The sequence below is a fragment of the Sphaerodactylus townsendi genome, linkage group LG06 (genome assembly GCF_021028975.2).
Source record: "Sphaerodactylus townsendi isolate TG3544 linkage group LG06, MPM_Stown_v2.3, whole genome shotgun sequence".
Classification (NCBI taxonomy): domain Eukaryota; kingdom Metazoa; phylum Chordata; class Lepidosauria; order Squamata; family Sphaerodactylidae; genus Sphaerodactylus; species Sphaerodactylus townsendi.
In genome coordinates, this window is record NC_059430.1 from 106,453,380 (window position 1) to 106,478,162 (window position 24,783).

At 40.9% G+C, this 24,783-nt stretch overlaps 1 protein-coding gene across 1 annotated transcript in view; it reads left to right on the top strand.

The window, feature by feature from the left end:
- The window catches only part of SCUBE1 (signal peptide, CUB domain and EGF like domain containing 1), a 213,886-nt gene that overhangs the window by 129,740 nt on the left and 59,363 nt on the right, over nt 1–24,783 (top strand). Inside the window, exons 7-8 of the mRNA XM_048501625.1 lie at nt 3,156–3,245; nt 22,625–22,741. Coding sequence (XP_048357582.1) covers nt 3,156–3,245; nt 22,625–22,741 — 207 coding nt within the window. The remainder of the gene's footprint in view (nt 1–3,155; nt 3,246–22,624; nt 22,742–24,783) is intronic.

Below are 24,783 nucleotides of genomic sequence, written 5' to 3' on the forward strand. Positions count from 1 at the left end.
GGTCTGGCATGTACAAAAACTGTCAAAAAGATGCATACATGGTATTTTCCCCTTCATCTTTGCAATGTTACTTTATAATATGACTCCATGCTACATTTCCTGCAATGTAAGTCACATATTGCTGCTTGTGTTGGTTTTTTTTACTTTCTTCTTCTGAGTAGTTCTTTCTCTTAGATTTGTTTTCGTTTCATTTTGTTTTCATTTTTATTCCTGCTTTTTTGGTGATGGTTCCTGATTGCCTGTCTTGTCTGATACGTGACGCTCATTAATTATTTCCAGAAAAAAAAATTAAAAGAAAAATGGCAAATCTCAAAGCAAAGCCTCTATTGCAGCCTGATCCCATCTAGAACTTGGTTTTCTTCCTAGGACAATGTCTTGTTACAACCATGTAGTGTTTCCACTTGATCAAGCTGCCAGCTGCCTCCCTTCTTCTGGCTCCATTTCCACCTCTGCCTCATGCTATGGTTGTTTGCTGTCTTCAGTGGTGTCTGTTCCTTGGACATCACAGCAAGGATGCAAACAGTGCACAAGAAGTCCATCAGCTAATGCATGTTGTTTTTGTTTTCCTGACTTATCCTTTTCTTTTATGTCTGCTGCATGGGAAAAGTCTCCACTTGTGTTTCTCATTTTTCTTTTTAGAATGGAACTCTCCATACCATGTAAATTATCCCATTTACTGAATCACTGGTTTCCACATTGCTTCTTCCCCTGCGTAAGACTTTTTACTCACCTTCTTATATAGATATAAAATTTCTGGAAATTTTGTAGCCATGGGGGAAAAAAAACAAAATCTGAGAAGGGACAGAGATTTGGGGAAATTGAAGTATATGCAGTGCTTATTTTCCTAACAGACCTAAACTTATTTTTCTAATTGAACAACAGATAAAGTAGTACTGCTGCACATGTTTATGGAATGTAAAGGTATAACTGGCTTTGTTTTCTATAAGAAAATCGCAGGTATACCTAATACTTGAGAAAGACTTCCAAACTGCTGCACACTGTGCTACCATAGTGTTTGTATCTTAATTTTTGCCATACCACGAGGTAGGAGAAAATAAAGAGTAGGTGGAAAACAAATTCTGTAGTAAAAAGGCGGAATTATTATAACAAAAACATAATATAGTCACAAAAGAGAGACAGTGCGGTGTAGTGGTTAAGTGTTGGACTAAGACCTGGGAAACCCAGTTTAAATCCCCGCTTGTGCAGTGGAAACTTGCTGGGTGCTCTTGTTCCAGGCTTACATTCTCAGTCCTGATCCTGGCTAGTATTTGGATGAGAGACCTCCAGGGAATATCAGGTTATGACATGGAGGCAGGCAATGGCAAACCATCTCAGAACATATTTTGCCTTGAAAACCCATGGGATTGCCGTAAATCAGATGTAACTTGACAGTAAAAAAAAAATCATCATCATCACAATAGGTAGAACAATTGGAATACTTGGATATCAAGTGAAATTTCATAACACTGAAAACATTCCACTATTTAATAATTATTGCAGCTAGATGTATTTTAGCATGTCAGTTGTTACTAAAATTATTTATGTTCAAACCAAAAAGTATTCTTGGAAATTTTATATATGCCTACTATGGTATACATAGGAATTATCACTGATGCTTTAGATTGTCTTACATATAAAAAAATTCATACTACACAGGTATTCTAGGAAAAGATTCTAGGATTGTTTTCCAAATTTTCCAGTTTTTTCACTGGAGAAATTGAAAAAAAAATCCTCAGACTTTTTAATGCTTTAATTTTTGACTGAAAAAACTATATTTTATGAAACATGTAGCTCATACCAAGAGAGAAGATATTTCATATGAGTTTCTTCACAGTGTTCCCCAGTATTTCCCAATTTTTCCAATGAAAAAATCATTAGTCTTTTTCATGCTATACATTTGGACTGATTTAAATTATTTTTTGGAAATTATTTTTTGGAAATTATTTTTTGGAAATGTTTTGGAAATTATTTTTTGGAAATTATTTTTTGGAAATTATTTTTCACTCAAACAGAGAAAATACTTCATAAGAGTTTTTAATCCTGTTTTCTCTCAGATTTCCCAATTTTACTATTGGAAAAATGGGCAAAAAAAATCCTGCTTTACATTTTGGATGAGAAGAACTTTGCTTTAAGAAGTATTTCTCATATTCTAAAATAACATTATTTAATTGGCCGTTTTTTCCTCAGTTCTCCCCAGTATTTCCCCAAATTTGAAGAAATATTGAAAAAGTCCTCAGAAAATCAGATTTTGCCATTTTTTCTAGACTTTCCCTTTGCTACCTCCTTCTTATCTCTTCCCATCTTTGAGACTGATTGTTTTCACTATATGTCGTGTAATTCAGCTCCTTGTAATGTTGGATATGAGCTTTCCATATGTGAGACTTTGAAAACTGCATGTGACCTGGTGCTAATGCCTCTCTTGGCTTCGCTGCATGCTTCTAAAATGATTAGCCTATTCCTGCAACATCTATTTTCTAGCACTTGAATGTTTAGTTAGTTGTGTTTCATAGACAAGCAGGCAACCAGCACTGCCCAACTTAATGTTTTCGTTTTTTAAATTTGTGTTCGTTTAATTTGATATTCTAATGTTTTTTAGTTTGCATGCAGGTGTGTGTTTTTTGTTTGTTTTTGTATTTATATTTTGTGTGTGTCAATGTGCACAAACGTATCCTGTCTCCATGCCCTGCCATCACCAGATTCTTCAAACTCTGCCTTTTCTGTGTTCAGGATAGTATCAAGAGCATTTCCAATAGCCGGCATCTCTCAGCCTGCATCACTTAAAAGTGTCTAACCATTTATTGAACTAGATACCTTATCATTTTGATTCTTCAATTAACACTAATCTGGTACCCTCCCTCTTTTGTCTTTTGTGTGGTTACTAGTGGGAGACCAGCTTAATGTGTGTTGGCTGGCTAATTATTTGTTTTCATTATCGTTTTCTTCTGCCCACCCCTCCATTCTCTCCCCCTCCTCCCCTTTGCACTTTTTGATTTGTTTCTGGGATTTCAAATGGAAGTAACTCTCTAAATGGGGTTTTAGTGCTTTCATACTTCTTGGCTTTGGTTGAATCCAGCCAAGGAACTGTCTTTGGCAGTGGGAAATTGGGCTTTTCATTAACCAACTGCTCCATGTTTGTCCCTTACTTTGTGTTTTAGAGAAGGATGAGGCTGCAATTGAGAGCTCAGAGTTCAATGCCACGTCAGTAGCTGATGTGGACAAGCGGGTGAAACGGCGGCTACTCATGGGTAACACTTTTCTTCCACTCTCCTTTGATGTGCTCTCAACTTCTGTCTGTGTGTGTAGGGGTGGGGTATTTTTTAAAATATATATATTTTTGTTCTTAATGTATTCATCTGTGTTCAGTTTGTTTTGAATCCTGATCTTCTATCAAAAATTCATTCCCCATTTTAAATACCATTTTTCTTCCCTTGTAACACTATAGCTTCTGTGTTGAAATTCTTTGGTGCAGAGAAAGAACTTTTGGATATTTATCTTATTTAACTGGTTATTTAACTGGTCTGCTTGTTACATGTAATGTGACCCATTATGCCTCTGTGAGTACAAACCTATGGTAGTGGATTATAGAAGTTAAATTACTCACGAACTTATATTTGGCTATTGGTGTTTTAAGATGATTGATGCCATTTCAGTTCATTTAGTGCTGGGTGATTTTTTAAAGTGTTTAAATAGTTTCATTTCACTTCTGCTTAAAATGTTTGTATCACTGCTTCAAATAGTTGTATTTTCTTAAGATTCAAAATCATTTAAAGGGTTTTTCCTCCCTCTGACAGTTATCAAGCTCTTAGGTTCACACTTCTTTCAAAACTGTGCAAAAGAGAGAGCAGGTCTTTAATCCACAGCAACAGCTGGCGCAGAGCATTTGGTCCTTTGAAAAGGACGGGTGGGGAAGAAATGCTGTTGTGCTTCCAGCCAAAGTCGGCTTCTTCCTTTTAGGTGGAGCTTAATCAAGAGGTTATTAATCCTCATTCCTGCACCGAAAAGACATGGCTGAAATTAAGGAACCAGAGTAAAAAGAGTTTGTTGTGCAAGTACTGAATTTCCTTAGCATAGAATGGAATAAAACATTGAGCAATTAATATAATGATTCAACTCCAATCAGTTGCTTTGGTCACATTCCAGATTGATCATTGCCCCTGCTGCTATTTGTTCGTGTAAAAGAGTTGGTCTTGGGTCTTCAGCTTGGTCATGAAAAACTGGATGTGCACAAGAGCTCTCTCGATTCTCTCCCATTTCTTAATAAAATAAAATGTAGTGGTGTTGCCAGGTCTTTCTCTGCCTGAGGCAGCAGCAGAAGTAGCTACTACCTTTCCATTTCATTGTTGTTGCCATTCCCAGGGAGATAATCCTCCTTACCTAGGGCATTTCCCCACTTACCTTTGCTGCCCTTTGCTGCGCGCTACTCTCAGCATGCGTCATCTCTGGCGCGCGCCTGGGCGTCCCCATGACGCGTGAAGTCATCAAAAGGCGCCGTTTCAAGGAGTGCCAGGGATGCCGTGCACTGAGGGCGCTCGAGAGTGGCAGCGTGGGGGCGGCTGCGTTGTCGCCGCCCCTGTAGTGGGGAGTGCCGGGGGACCCCGCGCTACTTGAGGAGAGTAGCACGCGGCTTAAGGTAAGTGGAGAAAGGGCCCTAGTTGGAGTCCCAGCCCGCTTTTAAAAAATTGTATGCTACACATGCTGTATAGGGATTCTTGAACATCTGCAAGAATGGTGTCTATTTAAAAAATTGGCCACTGATTTCCTGGACTTGCAACAGGCAACCAGAAATGGTGGCCAAATTCTCAAAAGAACAAACCTTACATCAGGAACTGGCATCCACAGGTTGCCCCGCTGTTTGTAAAGAAAACTGGGGACTAAGGAGATATGGAGAAGGCTGCCATCATGGCTCCATTTTGGAGAGTGACCCTGATAGAGGATAGGATGGCTCCTATTCCCTACAGGGTCAGTCATACTTTCTGCTGCAGGATTAGGCAAATATTGTTATGAATATTCAATTCCACTGCATTTTATTCAGCAAGCTGCTTAAGTAATGTTTTGTTTGATACTGATGAATTATTCATAACTGATCCATGACAGTAAAATTAGTTGCTGGTTGCAGTGTCAGATTGTGTCCCCTCCCCTTGCATCCACCCCTCCCTCCCTCCCTCCCTCCCCTTGAATGTCACCCCTCCCTCCCCTCCCTTGCATGCTACCCCTCCCTGAATTTGGGGTGCTTTTTCATGCTTTTAAAATTAGTATTATTACAAGCAAGAATTAGGAGCCGAAACAGAAAGGTTTGGGGGTGTGTTTTTTTAAAGGAAACTAGAAACATATTGAGCAAATATAGAGAAAGGCCCAGTAAAAATTAGGGGCTTTTAAGGTTCTATTGATGGAGTACATATCTGTTTTACTTGGTGTAGGTGCATAGTATAAGGAATATATTAAACACTTGGGATGCTGCCTTTTATTGGGGCAAGGCCAAAGTCCCTATTGTCTATTTTGACTGGCAGCAGCACAACAGGATCTCATATTAAAGTATTTGATATCACTTATTATTCTTGGAATGTCTGAAGGATTGCTGGGGGAGGGGGACAGGTTAGAAAGTTCTACTCCAGAAAGCTGATGGGTCTGAAGAGTTTCTTGGCATCTCTTCGGGATTTTTCAGTATACAAAGGTAGTGTTCTGCCACAACCCAGTCAATCTGTAGAATACTGAGATGATTGGGTGGTAGACATGATTGTTCCTGAGCACTCTGTCCCTTCCTGCAGAGCCCAGAATACCCCTTGGTTTACTAAGCAATTTGGGACAATTAAACAATTGCACTGAAATTTACAACACAAGTGGAGGAATGCTCAAGACAAATGTGACCAAACATGGGTAAAAGTGCATTATCTTGTGTACAGTATGGCATGGTGGTCAATTGACCTTACATCCATGTGGTGCCATGGAGTTGTGAAGGAGCTCTCATGCCAAAGTCTTGAGAATGTTGATCCCAGAAAATGTACAAGCCCACTGTGACTCCTTGGTTATTTGTTTTGCAGATTGAATTCTTTGCATTCGTCATGACTTAGATGGCAGGGTTGGTTTGGTTCATTCACAGGATGTTATTGGAATGCAGTCTGGTCCTAACGGAATCGATGCCTTTCAGTTGATGAGCCCTGACAAAGTGCTCAAGCAGCTTAGAAAGTTGCCCACCATGTCTAGGCTTGAACCTTGCCTCTTGAATGGATCCAGGAGATAATAAATACCTCTGTTAGTGAGGATATAGTGAAAGGCAGTGGTAACATACATCCTGGAGAAGATGCCCTTAGACTAGAATGACTACTGTCCAGTGGCCATCATTCCATTCTTTGGCAGGATGTTTAGGCAGGTAGTGGTTAAGAAACTTCAGGTGGTCTTGGAGGAGTTAGATTTTCAATGTCTATTTGAATCCAGGGTCAGACCTGGGTTGTGGGCAGAGACTACTGTGGTTGTCCTAACTGATGATATCTGCTGGAGGGTAACATGGAGGTTTGTGTGCCGGTTGATTCCCATAGATTCTCAATATCATTCAATAATTCAGGTATCCTTTTGGAGAGCCTCACTGAATTCCAAGTAGGAGGCACCATGATTGGGTGATGGGGAAGAATGGCCCCACTGACTCATGAACTCAGCTCCATTCAGTCCTCCAAGGCATTTAGGCACACAATGACCATTCCAAGTCTCCAACCAGTGATGACTAATTTCCTGGCTCATCCTACTACTTCTCACTTTTCCTTCAGTATTCTGTCACCAACTGTTTATGTATTACTCACCAGAAGGGCCAGTATTCCCAGCTTCTCTTCCCACATTGCCTTTTTAAGACACTTCCCAGTGCCGGCATCTCCTGCTACCCAGTGACAGATTACCACAGAGACAGCTTACTGCTCTTGTGTACTTTTGGGGAAATAGCACTTTAGCAACTTTCCCCAGAACCTGTTTTAAATAGCAAGTTTGAATGGTGGAGGACTGTGTGGTACCGCGAACAATTATAAGTTTTAAAATTGATTAAAGGTGAAAAGCCTACATGCGTACTCTCTGTACAGAAATGAATTGAGTAAGGAATGGAAAAGAAAGATGCAGGCATACAATTCCCCTGGCGTTCACTGAATATATGCTGTAGCTGGTCCTATTCTGAGACAAGCTCTTTAACACAAAAATTATGGTTTTCTGAAAGCTTCTCATTACCTTGGAGCCTTTATCCAGCCCTTTGTCTTCTCCAGGTGAGATCTCCTTCCTCCAGATGGAATCAGCAAAAACAGCCACACAAAAGTGAACCCTGCAAAATGAGCCAGTCTCTTTCCATCCAAGGGATTTTACCTCTTCTATTTTCCCCACTCCCTTGTGGGTCAAAGAATCCTTTCTTGAAATCTCCAGGAACCTAAACACTCCCACCCCACAAGTGTCTGCGTCCTTCCTAGCTATCAGATTCTATCCAAGTGCAGATGGAATTGAAGGTGTATCTCTGGCCAGGATGGCCAGTAGCATTTCAAAAGCATTTGTAGCTTTGACAGAATCATGATACAAAAAATGTTGTACATGTAAATGAAATCCGAAAGAGAAAGGCATACATATCATCCTCATCCTATGTATTAAAAGATTCAGATTAAAATACAGTTTCTGGAATTTTCACCAAAGCGCTTTCAGAAAGACTAGATCGTCTCATGCAACCCACATTTGAGAGATCCAGGAGTGTTTTGGACGTTGCTATTTTATACAGGCCCAAATCCAATGAATGAATGAATGAATGAATGAATGAATGAATGAATGAATGAATGAATGAATGAATGAATGAATGAATGAATGAATGAATGCCAATTAATTCATCTCCTCAAATATATGGTATACGAATATATGAGCTTAGAATTTTTTCCTATAGAAATGTTGCAGCCAGTGATATGTTCATTCCTCACATAGCAAGATTTATTTCTGGGCATCTCTTCAAGGATGTAACATTAAGAACTTTGCTGAAATGATAAAAATAAATTTTCAGACCTGCTTTATTCAACCACTGACAATCCAATTCTGCAATACTCCCAGGCACTCTGCTATTTGCTCCTCCAGGCCAATGTTAGCCTCACTGTCATCAGGAACGCCAATTACATCTTCACCCTCTACCTGTTGTGGGTCTACCAGTTCCACCTCAGATGACACAGAGGAAGCCAGCCCCAGCCTTTAAATGCTGCAAGAAGAACTGCCAGGCATGGAAGAGGCTTCATTAGATGTAGAGGGAGAGTCTCAGGGTGAAATCTGCATGCTATGTTCCCACCCCTGCAGCCTAGGACCTGAAACAAAAGCCCTGCAGCTACCAGCCTCATCCCATGAGTCACCAGAACCCTTGGAATGCCAGAGGAGTTGGGCTCGGAGAGAGTGCAGGATTGGTGCCAGGGCACATGGCTTGCAACTCAGTGACATCAACTGCTCCTGCCTCTGAGCTTGAATCACTACAAGATCAGGGTTGACTTTCCCATAAGCTGTTCAACCATTGATGAGTTGCACCTGTCCCTGGATGACTCAGTAGGATTTTTCTGATAAGAGCAGCTAGAAAAGGGCAAGCCAGTGCCCAAGCAACATGCTTACAACCCTTTTTGTGCATGCTGTTGGGTTGTGCCTTGGTCCAGACCTCAGTGTGTTTGACCTTGACTGTGACCTGGCTTGTGGGATTTCTTTTATTTGGCCTTCTGATGGAGGACACAGTGTGTAACAGACTTCCCTCTGTGATACACCTCTGAAGATGCCAACCACAGATGCAGGCGAAACGTTAGGAACAAGATCCAGCAGACCATGGCCACACAGCCCGGAAAACCCACCAGAACTATTTGGACTGTATTTGTTGCCTCTTGGCTCAGGTGCCTGCCTGAATCTGGACACTACTTTCATCTCCTCAGCCTGCACTTCATGGAAGTGAGACAGTTCTTCACTAGGATGATCCGCAGCCCTTTGCTGGGTGCATGCAGAATTGGATCCTCCATCCTGGTAGATGGCCCCTCTGTTGAAACTTGAGATGGGATGCCCTCCCCCTTCCCAGGTTGTCTGGGTCACTTTCTCATGCAGTAACCTGAACAATTTCCTCTCAAGGTGTTGCTGTAGAGGTGGTTTCTGCAGAGATGCTTTCTTCCCCCATCAACTCTTTTTGAGTTTGTGTGTACTACATGTACTGAAAGATGGCCACCAAGGAAGTCCTGGCTGAGGGACTAGAGGTAATCCAGATCCTTCATCATCCCCATCTTTGTGAGGCTTTCCCACCCTCTACATTCCACAGACAGCCACTCCACAGTAACAATTGTGCATTACTGCAGATCAAACTTGGCCCCCCAAACATAGTTCTTTTGAGGGGACTACATGTTTTCTTCCTTCAGGTAATGGCGACTGCTCCAGGAGTTGGTCTGCCTTCCATTTTGGGTTGATGGTTCTCAATAGGTTGAGACATTTTTGAATTGCCATTTCAAAATGTAACTGTGCAGAAACACTGGAGCACCTGTGCAAAAGAAAAAGGGGGGGGGGTTGTTCTTCTGTATCATGGACTATATCCAACCACCATCAGAATCAATACGTTTTCAGCAGTAGCATGTGGAATAACTGAAGAGACAAGGGCGGCGGGAGCCAAAATGACGGGGGAGGGGAAGGAGTTGTACAGAACGACTTCCCAGAAAATGTATTGTCGAAGGCTTTCACGGCTGGAATCACTGAGGTGTTGTGGAGTTTCTGCCATACAGCGCGGAAGCCCCACAACTTCCCAAACCAAGATACAAGGTTTGGTCACTGGGAAGATCTGTAGTATGCTGTGCATGCAGAAAAGGCCATTATTTTTATGATATATGGCATAAATCAAAGTAAAAGTGAAATTTCCCCATATTTTCTGAGATTTATGACATATGGTAATTTATCTAATCCAGATAGTCACCTAATGTATATCAGAGAATTGCAGCGTATTCTTTTGCCTTTCCACTGAGCCACAGCATGAAGATATTCTTTTTGATATGCCACAATTAGGTACATGAGAACAGATTCACTTTTAATTTTATTTTTATCCAATATAACTGGTAACTTACAGCCCAATCCAGAGCCCTTGGTGGCTGGGGATAGTGCCGCAATGATCCCGCCCCACCACCTCCAGACAGCTTTCCAATGGCTCAAGGAGAAAGAAAAAGGCAAAATGGCTCCAGGTTTATGTATGAATAGGTAGTCTTTCCATTGTGGAAGTTAGCTGGACTCCACCTCTCCATGCTTGGCACATAAAAGTTCATAGTGTAGAGCAGTTGTTTGGAACATACATTTGACTGCTGAATTGCTGTACTTTCTCAAACAACTCTGTAGATATTTCCCACGTCTTCTCTAGTTGGCTGAATGCATCTCTGTAGTTCTTGACTTTTCTCAGTAGATTCAAGGGAGTTAACTTACCTCAACTGGTAAAATCACTCTCAGTGACACAGCTAGTGAAGATACTTGGTCCAGTTAAGGTAACAGACACATTCTGTCCAAGGAAACCTCTGAGTTAGCTTTCATCAACAAATCTTGTATGACATTTTGTTACACATTTAACAAACATGGGCCATAATATTTTACTTGTGAATCAATAAATAACTTTATTGGTCCAATCATAGGCTATAACAAGATAGAGCAAATACAGGTTAAATAGGTATAAAACTGAATAAGCAATAAAATATCTGTAATTAATGGAAAAACTATCTTTTCGCTATGGGTACCCTTCATGAAGAATTAAACCAGAAATATAAAGCAGAATATAGATTCTGCTGACAGTTCAAATGTCATCTCATTGACCTTCATCTTCTGCACTAAATTCATTACATCAGTGATGCAGGTACCCTTTTCAACAAAAATTACAAAGCAGAATTATAACATCATGCACTTTGTTTTAAAATGCTCTGTTTGAATCCTAATGTCTACCTAACAGAACTAGGTAGGTCCCGAGAACCCAAGCAGAATATTCTAAAACAAAGATGGTCCAGTACGTGGCAGATGAGGTTACAAGTTCTTTTTGTTGAAAAGGATATGGGAGTGGAGATACATTTTTTCCAACACTCTGGCAGACACAGCCTTGTTCATCTCCATTTGTAAGTGCCAAAGGCAAAGATCCCAGAGGATGAGCTAACACATTTCTCATATGAATCCGACTATTTAGGGCAACAAGAACCATGTGCCCAAAGCAGTTTTTTGAGTTCCAGTTCCTTAGTTTTACCGCCACTGGATTTTGTCCTTTTGTTGACACTGGAAAATGTTCACAGATTCTTTTGTTGACACTGGAAAATGTTCACAGGAGCAGCAGTGGCGTAGGAGGTTAAGAGCTCGTGTATCTAATCTGAAGGGACCGGGTTTGATTCCCAGCTCTGCCGCCTGAGGTGTGGAGGCTTATCTGGGGAATTCAGATTAGCCTGTAAACTCCCACACATGCCATATGGGTGACCTTGGGCTAGTCACAGCTTCTCAAAGCTCTCTCAGCCCCACCTACCTTACAGGGTGTTTGTTGTGAGGGGGGAAGGGCAAGGAGATAGTAAGCCCCTTTGAGTCTCCTGCAGGAGAGAAAGGGGGGATATAAATCCAAACTCTTCTTCTTCTTTTTGGACATCTTGTCATTAAAATTGGTAGCTAGAGAGCATTCTTTCAAAATATATCTTCTTGAATTGCAAATATGCTGCTTCTCCAATTCCATGAGCTACGAGAAGATGACTGGCGACACCAGGGGGCTACTACACCAAGTCTGACTGATTGTGGCCAATGGTTCATAAGCAGATCAACCAAAACTTTGACATTTGTTCCATCTTTCTTTATTCTAGTCATATGGAAAACTGGATATGTCATCTCATTTCTGTGCTGACCAATCTGCCTCTCAACTCCTTCAGGCAACACTGTTGTGTTCTGATGTCAGATGCACTTACTCACAGCTCCTGGACTGAAGCTAAGTCCCTTTGCTCCTCCCGGCGTTTGAGTATCCTTGTTCACTGTTTCTACTGTCTGATCTACAGGAAGTTACAGTGATAGGTTGCTAGATCTTACCTGCCCTAAAAATCCTTCTTGCACGAAATCTTCATGTATGTCTGGATGTTCACATGGAAGAGTGGGCATCTGGGCATAATAGTTTGGAAGTTAGGGGGCGTAATTCAGTCTGTCATAAGCAAAAAAAATAGCATCGTTGCCCAGATACATGTAAACTGAAAAGACCCATCATCTTCTTCTGAAGCTCTAATTAAACCCAGAAGAATTTTTATAGTATTCAGATAGGATACCCAGAATGCTGACAGAAAGTAATCTTCAAAGAACTCCATAATCCTTGAACATGATGACTTATGCTGTTCACCATTTCATCCAAATACACAGTGTCTTCTCCATGAATGTTTTTCAACCATGACTGGAAACTCTGCCACATGCTATCATAAATGTTTCATAAACTAATTTGTGAAGTCTGACTAAATAGTTATACTAATGACCATCTATTATCCCATTTGCTGAACCTTCTATAGTTGTGCCTGACTCAGTGCACAAATACCATACTCCTGCATCTTGAACGTGCTTACTGATGGTGGCCTAAAAATGCATAGTGTCAAATATGCCTGTTTTAATTACGATAGCAGGCTTAATTTCTCTATGATTTCTACAGCTTTTGTGTAAAGTAAAACATTCGCAAACACACACATATTGTTAGTTGCAGAGACTGTATGGTATTGATAGATTGATTTAGAACCTTATAAACTGTTGACCTTTCATTTCCAGGACCATTTATTGTTGCCAAAAAGCTAATTGTCTTGCATGATTGTGATATCATTATGGACACGTATGTTCAAGCCTGTCCATCTTCATGTTGATTGGTCTTCATAATCTGACATGTGTGCCAGAAGCCATATGAGATTCTTCTGCAAAGCAGAAGACCACAGTAACTTATAGTGAGTAGCAGACCCACCACTTTTATGTATTAATAATATACATGTAAATTCTTCTGCCTTAGTTTTTACCATGTGAGGCATTGATTTGGGCAGATGAGACCCAATGATCCTCAGCTGAATGATAATTCCATTGACTTTGTGTGACGTCCCCTTGCCACTGAGTGTGTCAAGCCTTCTCTGCCTACCACAATAGCAGCCAGGCTACCATAGTATTAAAGGAATAAATTTATAAACACAAATACAGAAGAAGCCATGATACATTATTTATTATGGTCTCAAAGAACAAAATTCATAAAATGATGATAATGTGAAATCTGTAAATTAAAAATTTATATTAGCAGCATATTAGACAGCTGCTGAACTCACATTAAAATATCTTTCTTTATAGTAACATTACCAGCTACATTAGATTAAAAAAAATCACATGCAATGTGGATCTGTTCTCATGCACCTAACGGTTGCGTTTCAAAAAGAATATCTTCATGCTGTGGCCCATCAGAGTAGCAAAGGAATGAGCTATAATTATCTGATAAACTGCTGGATTAGGTAAAATGACATATGCCATAACCCTTATAAAAATGTGTGAAAAATTACTTTTTCTTTGATTTATACCTTAAATCACAAAAAATAATGAAGCAGACATTATTGGTTATCTGTTGGGAGTTGTTAGCTTTCCAGCAGTGTTTTGAAATCGACTACTCAGTTCATGAGTTATAGCTCTAATTAGAAAAGACTGGCTTCAGCCATCTTGTTGACATCATAAAAAACTTAAGCTATCAATCAGATTGGGTTATCACAAATGAAAACAGAATACACAGAGAAGCATCAGAAAAATATCAAGAAGTTTTGTCACTTTACCTGATACCAGTATGTTAATTTTTAGTACTTAGCTAAGTCAGGTGAACCTATAGAAGTCCTGAACAGATATTTGGGGACTACTCTTAGGGGACTACTCTTAGGGGACTACGAGTAGGACGCCATCGGTAATTTTGATAGATGCTGCATTTTAATGGGGGTCGAGTAGGACGCCATCGGTAATTTTGATAGATGCTGCATTTTAATGGGGGTCGATTTTAACATATAGAGCCATATTTAATAACTATTTAAAAATTTGATTTTATTTGTGCTCTATCTATTTGTTTGTTCGCTGCCCTGAGCCCGTCGGGGGAGGGCGGTTTATAAATATGATGATGATGATGATGATGATGATGATGATGATGATGATGATGATGATGATGATGATGATGATGATGATGATGATGATGATGATGATGGATGAGGACCAAGAAACAGAAGCTCAGTCCAAGACTATTGCAGTTGGATTAATGCCATTTTTTTTAATAATAAATATTTTTCCTAGGCCAGCATGGCAGGAAATTTCTCTTAAGTGGGAGCAGGCAGGATGCAATAGACTTACAGATATATGCAAAGGAAATTTTCTATTTGGGAACAAATCAGAAGTATGTTGTTGGATAACTAAATAAGATTGCAATCTTTGCAAATTCAGATTTTTATCAGCAGATTAGCCCAGTGCGCTATTTTCATGCCTCCAGCTGCCATCCTAAACATACCAAACAATCTGTTGTATACAGTCAGGCTCTACACTACAGCTGCATTTGTACCAATTCTACAGACAAAGTTTCTCACCTGAGGGATCGCCTACAAAACTTTTTGGAATTAACGTATCTGCTCGATGAAGTAAAGAAACAGGCCAACAAAGCCAGAATGGTATCCAGAGAAAACCTGTTGCAAGACAAGCCCCCAAAAGAAAATAAACAAACACCACTAGTGATCACTTGTAGCTTGCAACTTAAGATAGTTCAGTACATCATCAGCAACTTGCAACCTTGACTGTATAATGATGACAGTTCTCTTTCGCAAGTACCGGGGGGGGGGGGGGGGGGGGTCTTTCCTTGCCCACAGACTGCCCACCAATCTTAAACAACTCCTTTCCTACAATAAAACAACATCTAATTTGAAGATAGGCATTGATACTAGAGCTTGCAATATTTTGCCAACTTTGCAGCCAGACAATACGATCACTGGTCCTGATATCAGCTGCACCATCTAAGTCTCATTTTGTTCATCCTCTGTGTATTCCATTAAATATCAGGAATGCCCTTCAGTTCCCTACATAGAGCAAACAGATGTAACCCTGCGCCAAGGGATGAATGGAATCACAAAACTGAGAAACCAGTAGGAAAACACTTTAACCTTCTTGGACATTCAATGCAGGATCACAAAGTAGCTGTTATATTGTGAAAAAGCCCTTTGGAAATAGACTAGAATGGGAGGTTGCTGAGTTACAACAATGGAAATGCCAGGACTCCATAGAAACATTGGAGTCTTATCTCACTACAGTTTTCTTGTAAGTGTGGGTCAACTGTGCCTCCATGTGGTCCCTGACACTCATGTACAATGAGAGCATTGCACTCCTGCTCATTATGGTACGAGAAGGAGGAATGTACCAGGGATAGTTAGCAGTTTGCAGAATCTGGCTTCTTTCACTGTTCTAAAGGTCTTCCTGTCAATTGTGATCATCTGGCCAATGAGACAGGTGACTCTTCTATCTGCCACCTGCTTCCCATTTCTTGGGACCCCAACACCTAACCCTCACCAAGCATCTCTATCAGAGATGCTTGCCATCCCTTGCCTTTTAGAGACTGTGCACTGCTTGCAGCAGGGAGAACATGAGGTAAGATCACTGATTGACTCACCCCTCAACTGGCCTCTTTGCCACCTCACCAGTTTCAGTCTTCCCTGAAGAAGCACTGTTTGGTGGTGTTTCATTAGAGGGTTCCAGAATCCAGAAGTTGAGAGATGGCCAATGACTTTCCCTCAACTCATCTGGGCTCTACATCTGGCACTGTACAAACTATAGATCCCCTATCACCTGGAAGTGCTTCCAGAATGAAGATGTGAGGGGGCACCCACACTGACCAGCAGGTGCAGGCACCCTCAGAATCACTTGTACAGAGCTTGGAACAGACCTGCTGTGTCTAGGGGCACAGAAAGAGATGGTTGAAGGGGAACAGATTGAGATGGAAGTACCCTGGGGAACCCCTCCTTTTCTTCCTCTTGTCCCACTTCTGGCCTCTCCTCCTGACTCCCCTTAAAAGGTCTGCTGGGAGATGGTGCACAGTCCCTTTTCTAGCTTCTCCAGCTGCCTCAGTGAAGAATATCTTGTGGAGTGTCTTCATTGCACCACACCAGCCAGAGGTCAGGGTGGTTGAAGGCAGCTGAGGATCAGGTCTTCAAACAGATAGAAGGAAATCTGCAGCCCTACACCCCTCTAGTCTTCTCCGTCACCTTTCCCCCAGAGCCCTGCTGTGTTCCCTTCCTGACTCTCATTATTTCCTCAGACCAAACTCTAGCTAACATAGGAAAGTTAACTGTCTAGCTAAACATGATCTTAGCCAATAAGTTCCTAGCGACCTGTCCTGCACTGCAACCTAACAGACCCTGAAAGCTTTTTAAGAACCCTCCTCCAAGAAAATTAAGGTTTTTGATTTGTAAATATCACCTAATCTAGCCTTGATTCAAAGTGTGGTTTTCCTTTTTTCCTCCTTTGTTTAAAGAACTACCAAGTGACTTCCTAATCTAGAACCCGTCTAAGGTTAACCTGCAGCTATCTCGGATACGGAATGTCAAAACTTTTTAAATAGGGGAAAGAAATAGCACTAAAATTAGTCCAGGCTTCTCTCCTGCAAGCTCCCTGTTTCCAGATAAAGGAATTGGAAAGAGCCTCTTTACAAAGCTTTTGCCTGAACTGATGAACTAGTTTTCTATGGCTTCCTGACTTCAATTGTTATGAAGCTCAAAGCCAACTCCAGAAGGTTTAGTGTATGCTAATTAACCATTTGGCAAACAAGATCCCTGATTTTCTTAACACCTACCATAAGCCTAATCAGAAAGAAACTAAAGCCCTACACCTATTCCTAACTCACCATTAAAACAAACCTTTATTAAAATCTGTCAACTACTATAGCAAAATGGCTCAAATAAAACCTGCAAAGAGGAGTACAACAATATAACTCCACCAACTCAGCAGAGCAACAATGAACAGAACACACACACACACACACACACACACACACACACACGATTCTTTAAATGAATGAAAGAAAGCCAGGGAATAAGGGTCCTGCCCACAATAACACCTCAACTCAACAGAGAAGCACCAGAAAATAAAGAGATGGGTGGAGGAGAGAGAATCAACACAAAAAACTAAAAGTCCCTCTCACTCAGATCCTGAAACCCCAAGAACGAATCCCCTCCCAAAAAACCCTGAGACAGGGGTGAGAAAACACACACACACAAAATGAAATACCTTAAAAAACCCCAGAGTCTCTCAAACAAGGACAAAAATTTTAAAAAACCCTCTGCAACCAATCAATTAAACTATGCATGCACACATACACACACCAAGAACCATATGATCAAGCAGAAGACAACCAGTCCGTAATCCTTCACAAAGCTTTTTGATCTGTCTTTCCCCCAACCCACACCAGAAGAAAAGAAGGATTTCCAACCAAAAGGTAGAAGTAGTAAAGAAATGCCCCCCCCCAAAAAAAGCTCAGAAAACCAACAGAGCCCTAAAACTAACTTTAAATTAAAAAAAAAAGACCTGAAAGAACACAACCAGGAAACCAAAAACAAACAAACTCAAGGCAATTGAAGGCCATTTAGGCTTCCAAAGTCCTAAGGCCCTTTCAACCCACCAACAGGCCAAAGAAAAAAGTGTGCAACAGGCACACTTCACAACAAAATAAAATAAACCAAATTATTTACAAATAAGCCAGTTATTTAAAACTATTTGATGTCTTCTCCAGGCAGCAGCTGGACATCAGGTAGGCAGCCAGAATCCAACACAGGCTGGCAGTATTCCAAAGGTTCAGCAGTCACACCAGAAATTCAAAGGGAAGAAAGCAGCTAAAGCTAAGCTTTGCTCTAAACTCTTGTCAAACATCTGTCTGGAATGGGGTCTGCTGGAATCAGTCCTTCTATTTATCCTTTTTTGCCATACACAGAAAAAATTAAAAGAAATCCAGGCCAAAAACACCTTCTGTGACTGGCCCAAGAGCGATGTTGTCCCTAATCTAAAATCTTATTGGCCTCTCTAACTTTTGCCCCCATTTGCATCTCCCTTCTTTATTGGTTGTTGCAGTCTACATTAAGACTTCAGCAGCCTATCAGTACTTCAGTGCAAAATGCATTGCAGCCATTGACCAAATAGAAAAGCTCCACCAAGCTGCCCTGTTTGTCCTTTCAAGATACCTCTTGCTTCTGTTGCTCTGGAAACCAGCCACAGGTCAGGAACTGTACAACAGTAGATCATTCCTTCTGGAGCAATCCAGTAAGGGGGGACACTTTTGCCAACCCAGCAGAATACACCTGAAAGCCCACCAGAGCATCAGACAAGGTATCCTTTCAAGATACCTCTTGCTTCTGTTGCTCTGGAAACCAGCCACAGGTCAGGAACTGTACAACAGTAGATCATTCCTTCTGGAGCAATCCAGTAAGGGGGGACACTTTTGCCAACCCAGCAGAATACACCTGAAAGCCCACCAGAGCATCAGACAAGGTAAGTTCTTGGTGGGGGAGTTAAAATATAAAACCCAATTTGCCAGCCTCATGAATGGGCTTTAAAAAAATCTTTTTAAATTTTTTATACATTTCCCTGTGCTGTTACACGGGCCATGGGAAAACATTTGGCTATATCCAGATAGCAATTTGTGGGGAGGAGGTCAGCTTATCCAAATACACAGCCCTGATGGTGACTAATCTCCACTTTCAGAGGTAGTAAAGCTCTGGATACTATTGCCAAGAGGGAACATCAGGGAAAGGCTTGGACTGTATGCCCTGTTGTTGATCCTCCAGGCATAGGTGTCAAGCTCGCGCCCCTCCAGATATTATGGACTACAGTTCCCATCATCCCCTGCCAGCATCATGCTGGCAGAGAATGATGGGAACTGTAGTCCATAACATCTGGAGGGGTGCGAGTTTGATACCTGTGCTCCAGAGGAAATGGTCGGCCACTGTGGGAGGCAGAATTTCTAGACTAAATGGATCAGTTGTATGATCCAGTTGCATGTTTTTATGTACTTAGAGTCTTAAATTAACAAGTGTGATTTAGATTCATTAGTTTTGACAAGTACATTGCAAATTTTCATCTTCTATTTGAGATACCTTGAATGAAAGTCATGGATTTCAGAAATCTCATTTTCCTTTGGTAAACAATATTTAAACTTTTGAACTACCAAATAATAATTGTTTTGTTTAATCTGATAGATTGAAACGATTGAATAATGAGACAGCTTTACTGCCTGCAGTATTTAAAAATATTACCCTCTTTTGGACATCTTCCTTGGAATTCAGTGTGCTTGGTCTCAGAATCAGATCCCATTCCTGTACGAAATATTTCCAGCCATTTATAGATATCATCAAGCTGAAATTTCTAGGTGCTTTCAATTGCACCAGTCTTTAAAGTCTTTTGTTCACTTCACACATCACGTAGTGTTACTTTTCACGTGTAGACAGGCCCTTTTAAGCAAATATTTTATTTGTGTAGAAAATATTGTAATATATAGAGGAGGCTCATTCCAACTCATCTGGCGACCAGTGAGCTATTCTCCTTTGAAGGCCGTCAATGTGTATCAGTATTTGAAAGGATATCATCATTACACCTAGGCCAAAGCCCTTTTAACTAGAGACTGTCTGCATGCCAAGAAGATGCCCTATCACTGAGTCACAGCCCTCTCTCTCCATAGCACAGCCCAGTGGCTACATCTGAATTTCAGGACTTTGATAATTTGCCCATAAAATGGGTCCAAACAAGAACAGCTTAAATGTGGCATGAGAGGAAAAGAGTAAGCATTTTCTTTCAACACTGATGAATGTTCTATAGTGAATCCTGTGTGAGTCCCATGTCAATGCTTGGCTTAATTTGAGTTACTTCAATTGAATTAGAGCTACTAAATTGCAACGTTTTCCGAAAGTAACTTTCATTCATGTCATCCTGAAGACCACAAATTTCACTAGTCTAGTACTATCTCAGGCAACAGGTTACACATTTATTTTTAAACATATCTTTCTGAAGATCATGTATGATTAATGAAGTGAGCCATATTTGGTGTTTCACATTATATGGCACTTATCCAAGAATGGAGGAACTGGTATGCCCAAAGAACTTCATATTCCCAAGTAAAGTGTGTGGGGGGGTGTCCTTTCCTTATGCCATGCTCAAACTGGCATTGTTGCCATGCAACATGGGGGCATACAGCTGAGCTGATCCAGGGCCAAAGTCCCATTGAGATAGTAGTATGTAGTCCCATTGAGATAGTAGCCCAAGTAGTATGCTGCTCTATTCTGTAGCTTTGACCCATTCAATACATATAAAATATCCAGATTATCTACTCTGTAGTTGTCACAGCCATTTCAGTTTTATATTTCTCTACCCACCAACCTGAGCGTTTGTAAAACCCATGAAGGCAAACATGTATTCACAACCCCAAGGGGAGGGGGTAATAGTTCAATGCAGAGTTGCAGCAGAAAAGTACCAGTAGAGGAAACAGTAAGCACCTTCTCTCCTGCCCCCACTTCTGCTCCAGACTGATGCCTCCTGAATCTGCTTCCCTTTAGAACAGCGGTTCTCAACCTGTGGGTCGTGACCCCTTTGGGGGTCGAACGACCCTTTCACAGGGGTCGCCTAAGACCATCGGAAAACACATATTTCCGATGGTCTTAGGAACCGAGACACAAATAATTTTATGGTTGGGGGTCACCACAACATGAGGAACCGTATTAAAGGGTTGTGGCATTAGGAAGGTTGAGAACCACTGCTTTAGAACCCAAATGTGTTTGTATAACTCATATTTCACACTTGTTAGTACTTTCAGATAATGTCAGCCCTCCAAAGAGGCTCTGCAAATTTGAATTAGCTTTGTATGTGTGTGGGTGTGCCGTCAAGTCAGTTGACCTATGGCATCCCTGTAGGGTTTTCAAGCCAAGAAATGTTCAGAGTTGGTTTGCTATTCCCTGCCTCTGTGTGGACTGAGAGAATTCTGAGAGAACTGTGACTGGCCCAACATCACCTAGCAGGCTTCAGGTGGAGGATTAGGGAATTGAACTTGGTTCTCCAGATTAGTCTGCCACTGTTAACCACGACCCATTTCTGGCTCAATTAGCCTTATAATGATGATAAACTGCAAATAAAAATCACATTATTCCTCTAGAATTCCATTTGAACCAAATAAGTGTAACTGGAGGAAATAACATTTAATAAAAGGACTTGGAAATATTGTCCAAAGGGTCTTGAAATAATTGATAGCAGAAGAGCTTCCTTTCTCTGGTGACTGAATATTCTTTAAAAGGTCCAAGCTGGACCTTATAGGAGATGTGCCTGCTACTCTTGTGTCTCTTCCTTTCCTAACCCTGTGTAGCAATACTAGTCTTCATCAAGCGTCCTGCTCCATTGCCAATACATTGGCTTCTGCTTATGATTTCTGGGCAGTTCAGGGGGAAATGAGGTCATGTGACATTGCTACCCATGGAGAAAAGAAAAGGGTGCATGAAGTCATCATTAGAGCCAGCCCAATCTGTGCGACAAGATCAATTACACCTTCTTCCTGACTGAGTTACAAGTCAGACTATCCATTCAGCCTGTTCTTTTACTGTTTACAGAAGTATTATGCACTTATTATCACTTTTCTAATGAAGCTGCACTTTTCATTTGTAGAATGATGCCTATTTTTGTTTGTTGTAAACAAAAAAAAGTGTTGCCCTTTTCTCTTCTCTGTTTGCCCAACAACTATTTGACATTCTGCAAGCCCTGGGAAATTTCAATGCCGTAGTGTGAAATGAGTTCAGTGACCTCAATTATACCATCCCCATCCACTTCAAACTCCTTTCAATTTGTAAAAAGCTGTAAGTGGACAAAACCCAGATGCCTTTTGCTTGTAGTTCAGTAAGAACAGATTGGGCATGTAGATTCCTGTCAAAGTGAAGGATGTCGTTCATTTTCCATTAACTCTTTCTGTGAAATAAAGGATTTGAAAGTCTCAGCTTCAAGATGAGCGTTGTTTCTCTGCTAACTTTCTTCCTAAATTCAGAAGTTTATGAAGAGCATTTGTTTCCCTGAAATCAGTATTATGGAGCCATTATTGTGTGATAGCTGATAAGTAATTCATTGTATTACTTGGAAGTAAGCTTCACTGATATCATAGGGTCTTACTCCCCTATAGTATATGTAGGACTGACACAATTCTGTTTTTGAAGGCTTTCTTTAAAATGGTGGTCTTTCTGTATGTATAATTTACTGTCCTGATTTACATGTTTGCTCTTGATTTACTTTTTAATGTATGAAAACATGATGGTATATATCACATTATACAAATATGTTTTCTGAAGTAATGGGATTTATATTCCAGTAAGGCTTCAATGTTGTGCATGCTTTCTTTAAGCCCTATTGAAGTTTATCATCCTTACTTCTATTTAGCATACTTAGGATTAATCGTTAGGGTTGAAGTTCAAGAAAACCCTCAGATCCTTGTGAAAAAAACATAGTAGCTATAGTGATGTTGTGTCCCTACAGATAGGCTACTTACATGGTTTTATAGCACAGTCCAGAACACTGAGACAGTTAGAATGTGTTGTGTTGTACACACTGTTTCTCCCCCAGCCCTTTATTGTCTGTCTCTTTCATCCCTCAGAAACATGTGCTGTCAATAATGGAGGCTGTGACCGTACTTGCAAGGATACAGCAACAGGAGTTCGCTGCAGTTGCCCGGTTGGATTTACCCTGCAGCCTGATGGGAAAACATGCAAAGGTCAGTTTCTGTTTGCTTTGTAATGCCTCGTTTCCCCTTAGCAGCTTTCCTACTGGAGGTTAAATGAGCAGATATCTAATCCACACACCAAGGCTCCCATGGCACAGGAAGAGCAAGCATAAAGTCTGCACTTTCTCTATCCTTCTAGTTGACACAGCTAGCCCTCAGGGTTTCGGTTACAAAGAAGTGTCTCTTATTTTCTGTCAAGTTTTCCACTGTGCCTTTTGCCCAATTACATGAGGAATCAGTTCTGCATATCTGCTAAATATTTTTTCTGTTTTTCAAGTTTTACACAATAAAGAAACTCAGGGAATCTGTGTTTCGTTAAGTTAGGCCTTTTTTGCACATTGCAGTTACGCCATTTCAAAGGCGTTTCAATCCCATCATTTACAAAGAAGTCTGTCTTCACTCCTCTCCTCCAAATGTTGTTTCCTGGCCACCATTTTTTAAGCTTTTCTTCATACATGCTCTTCAACAATGATTTATAGCATTGCTGATTCATTAAGAGAGACAATTAACTTAAAATTTTAAAGGAGTTGGTGAAGCAGCGAGTTGAGGGATGAAAAAATGGAGATGAAGGGGAGATTTGACAGCTGCTAAAATAGCTCGCCATTTTGACAGGATAGAAATACAGGTTCCAGTATGATCGCACTGTGAGAGAAAGCGGCTCTGAAATGTTTCAGTGAGAAACAGTGCTGTAAAAGTGGTTTTAGAAACAATGAGATAAAAGGTTCTTGGAAATTTTTTCAGAATCACACCGGGGGGGGGGGGGGGGGGTGCAGAACTCCACAGAGGAAATGTTTCACCCAAAATCTCAGCTGGAAGAAAATGGCTGGGTCTGAGGGAAAACCAGGATGCTAGTGGTAGGGCAGCCTGCTGCCACCAGTTGGGCCATCAAAAGACAGCAGGGTACCAGAGGGAGCGGTTCAAGAATGGAGGAAGCAGTGAGGACACTACGGAACAGGATGGGACCAGAGGAGAAAGAACCAGCATCAAGCAGGGGTGATGCAGGTGTCTGAGTGACCTTTAATGATCTGCAAGTCAGAGCCAGGTGGTAAGAGCTCAGGAGTGGGGGCAAGCTACAGCACCCCAGCTGGCAGGTTAGGAAAGCCAGGAACAAAAGATGGTTCTGGAGCAGGCATTGGAAAATGGGACATTTGTTGAGGGAAGGCAGCCAAGCCTGGCAGAAGCCAAAGAGGCAGGCCAGCAGGAAAATTTGGAACGTTGAAACATTTCTCCTGACCATATCTGACAGGGGACAAAGGACCATTGGGCACAAAGGTGTGAAGGAAACAGGTGGAGAGAAGCAGGTTGGAGGCCACAGTGGTGGCATCTTTGATTGACACACAAGGAGGATCCCCAAGGGACTTAATGGAGTCCCACAATCAGGTGCCCAGTCTGAACCCTTGAGTGAGAATGACAGTTAGGTTTTGGTTTGTTTATTTGTTTGTTTGAAGAGCAACCTGGATTGGTCTATAAACCAAATTCTTACAAACCAAGGAATCTAGAAATTATTGTTTACTTGTTGAGGACCTAGTACAAAATATTTGCCTGAATAATTCCAGAAGAGTAGCGGTATTTTGTTGCAAAAATAAACAGGATATAGTGGCTCTTTAAAGATTAACACAACTATTTTGACATAAACTTTCTTGGGCCAGGTGTCTCTTCTTCAGATGCAATGCAGCGGCTAGGATAGCATTTAGGAGGTATAAAACCAGTCAGCAGTGTCAAGGGATGTACGAGGTGTAGTTCAATTATGAAAAATTCAGATCTCATCAAGGAAAATGCAGAAACCAATCACTAAGTTGTATAAGCTATTTAACAGGTTGAAATCTTCACCTCTAATTTTGTTAATTATTTTTTGTTAGTTATTTAAGATAGGATTAGGCTCTTTTTGCTTTTGTCTATGTATATGATTATACAGTTTATGACAAAGTTGGCAGAAGGACAAGCATAGGCAGTCAGATAGATAGAAACAATAAATTCATGAATCCAGCTTCTCAGTTCCAATCAGGCTATCATGACCAATACTGAAGTGTTTA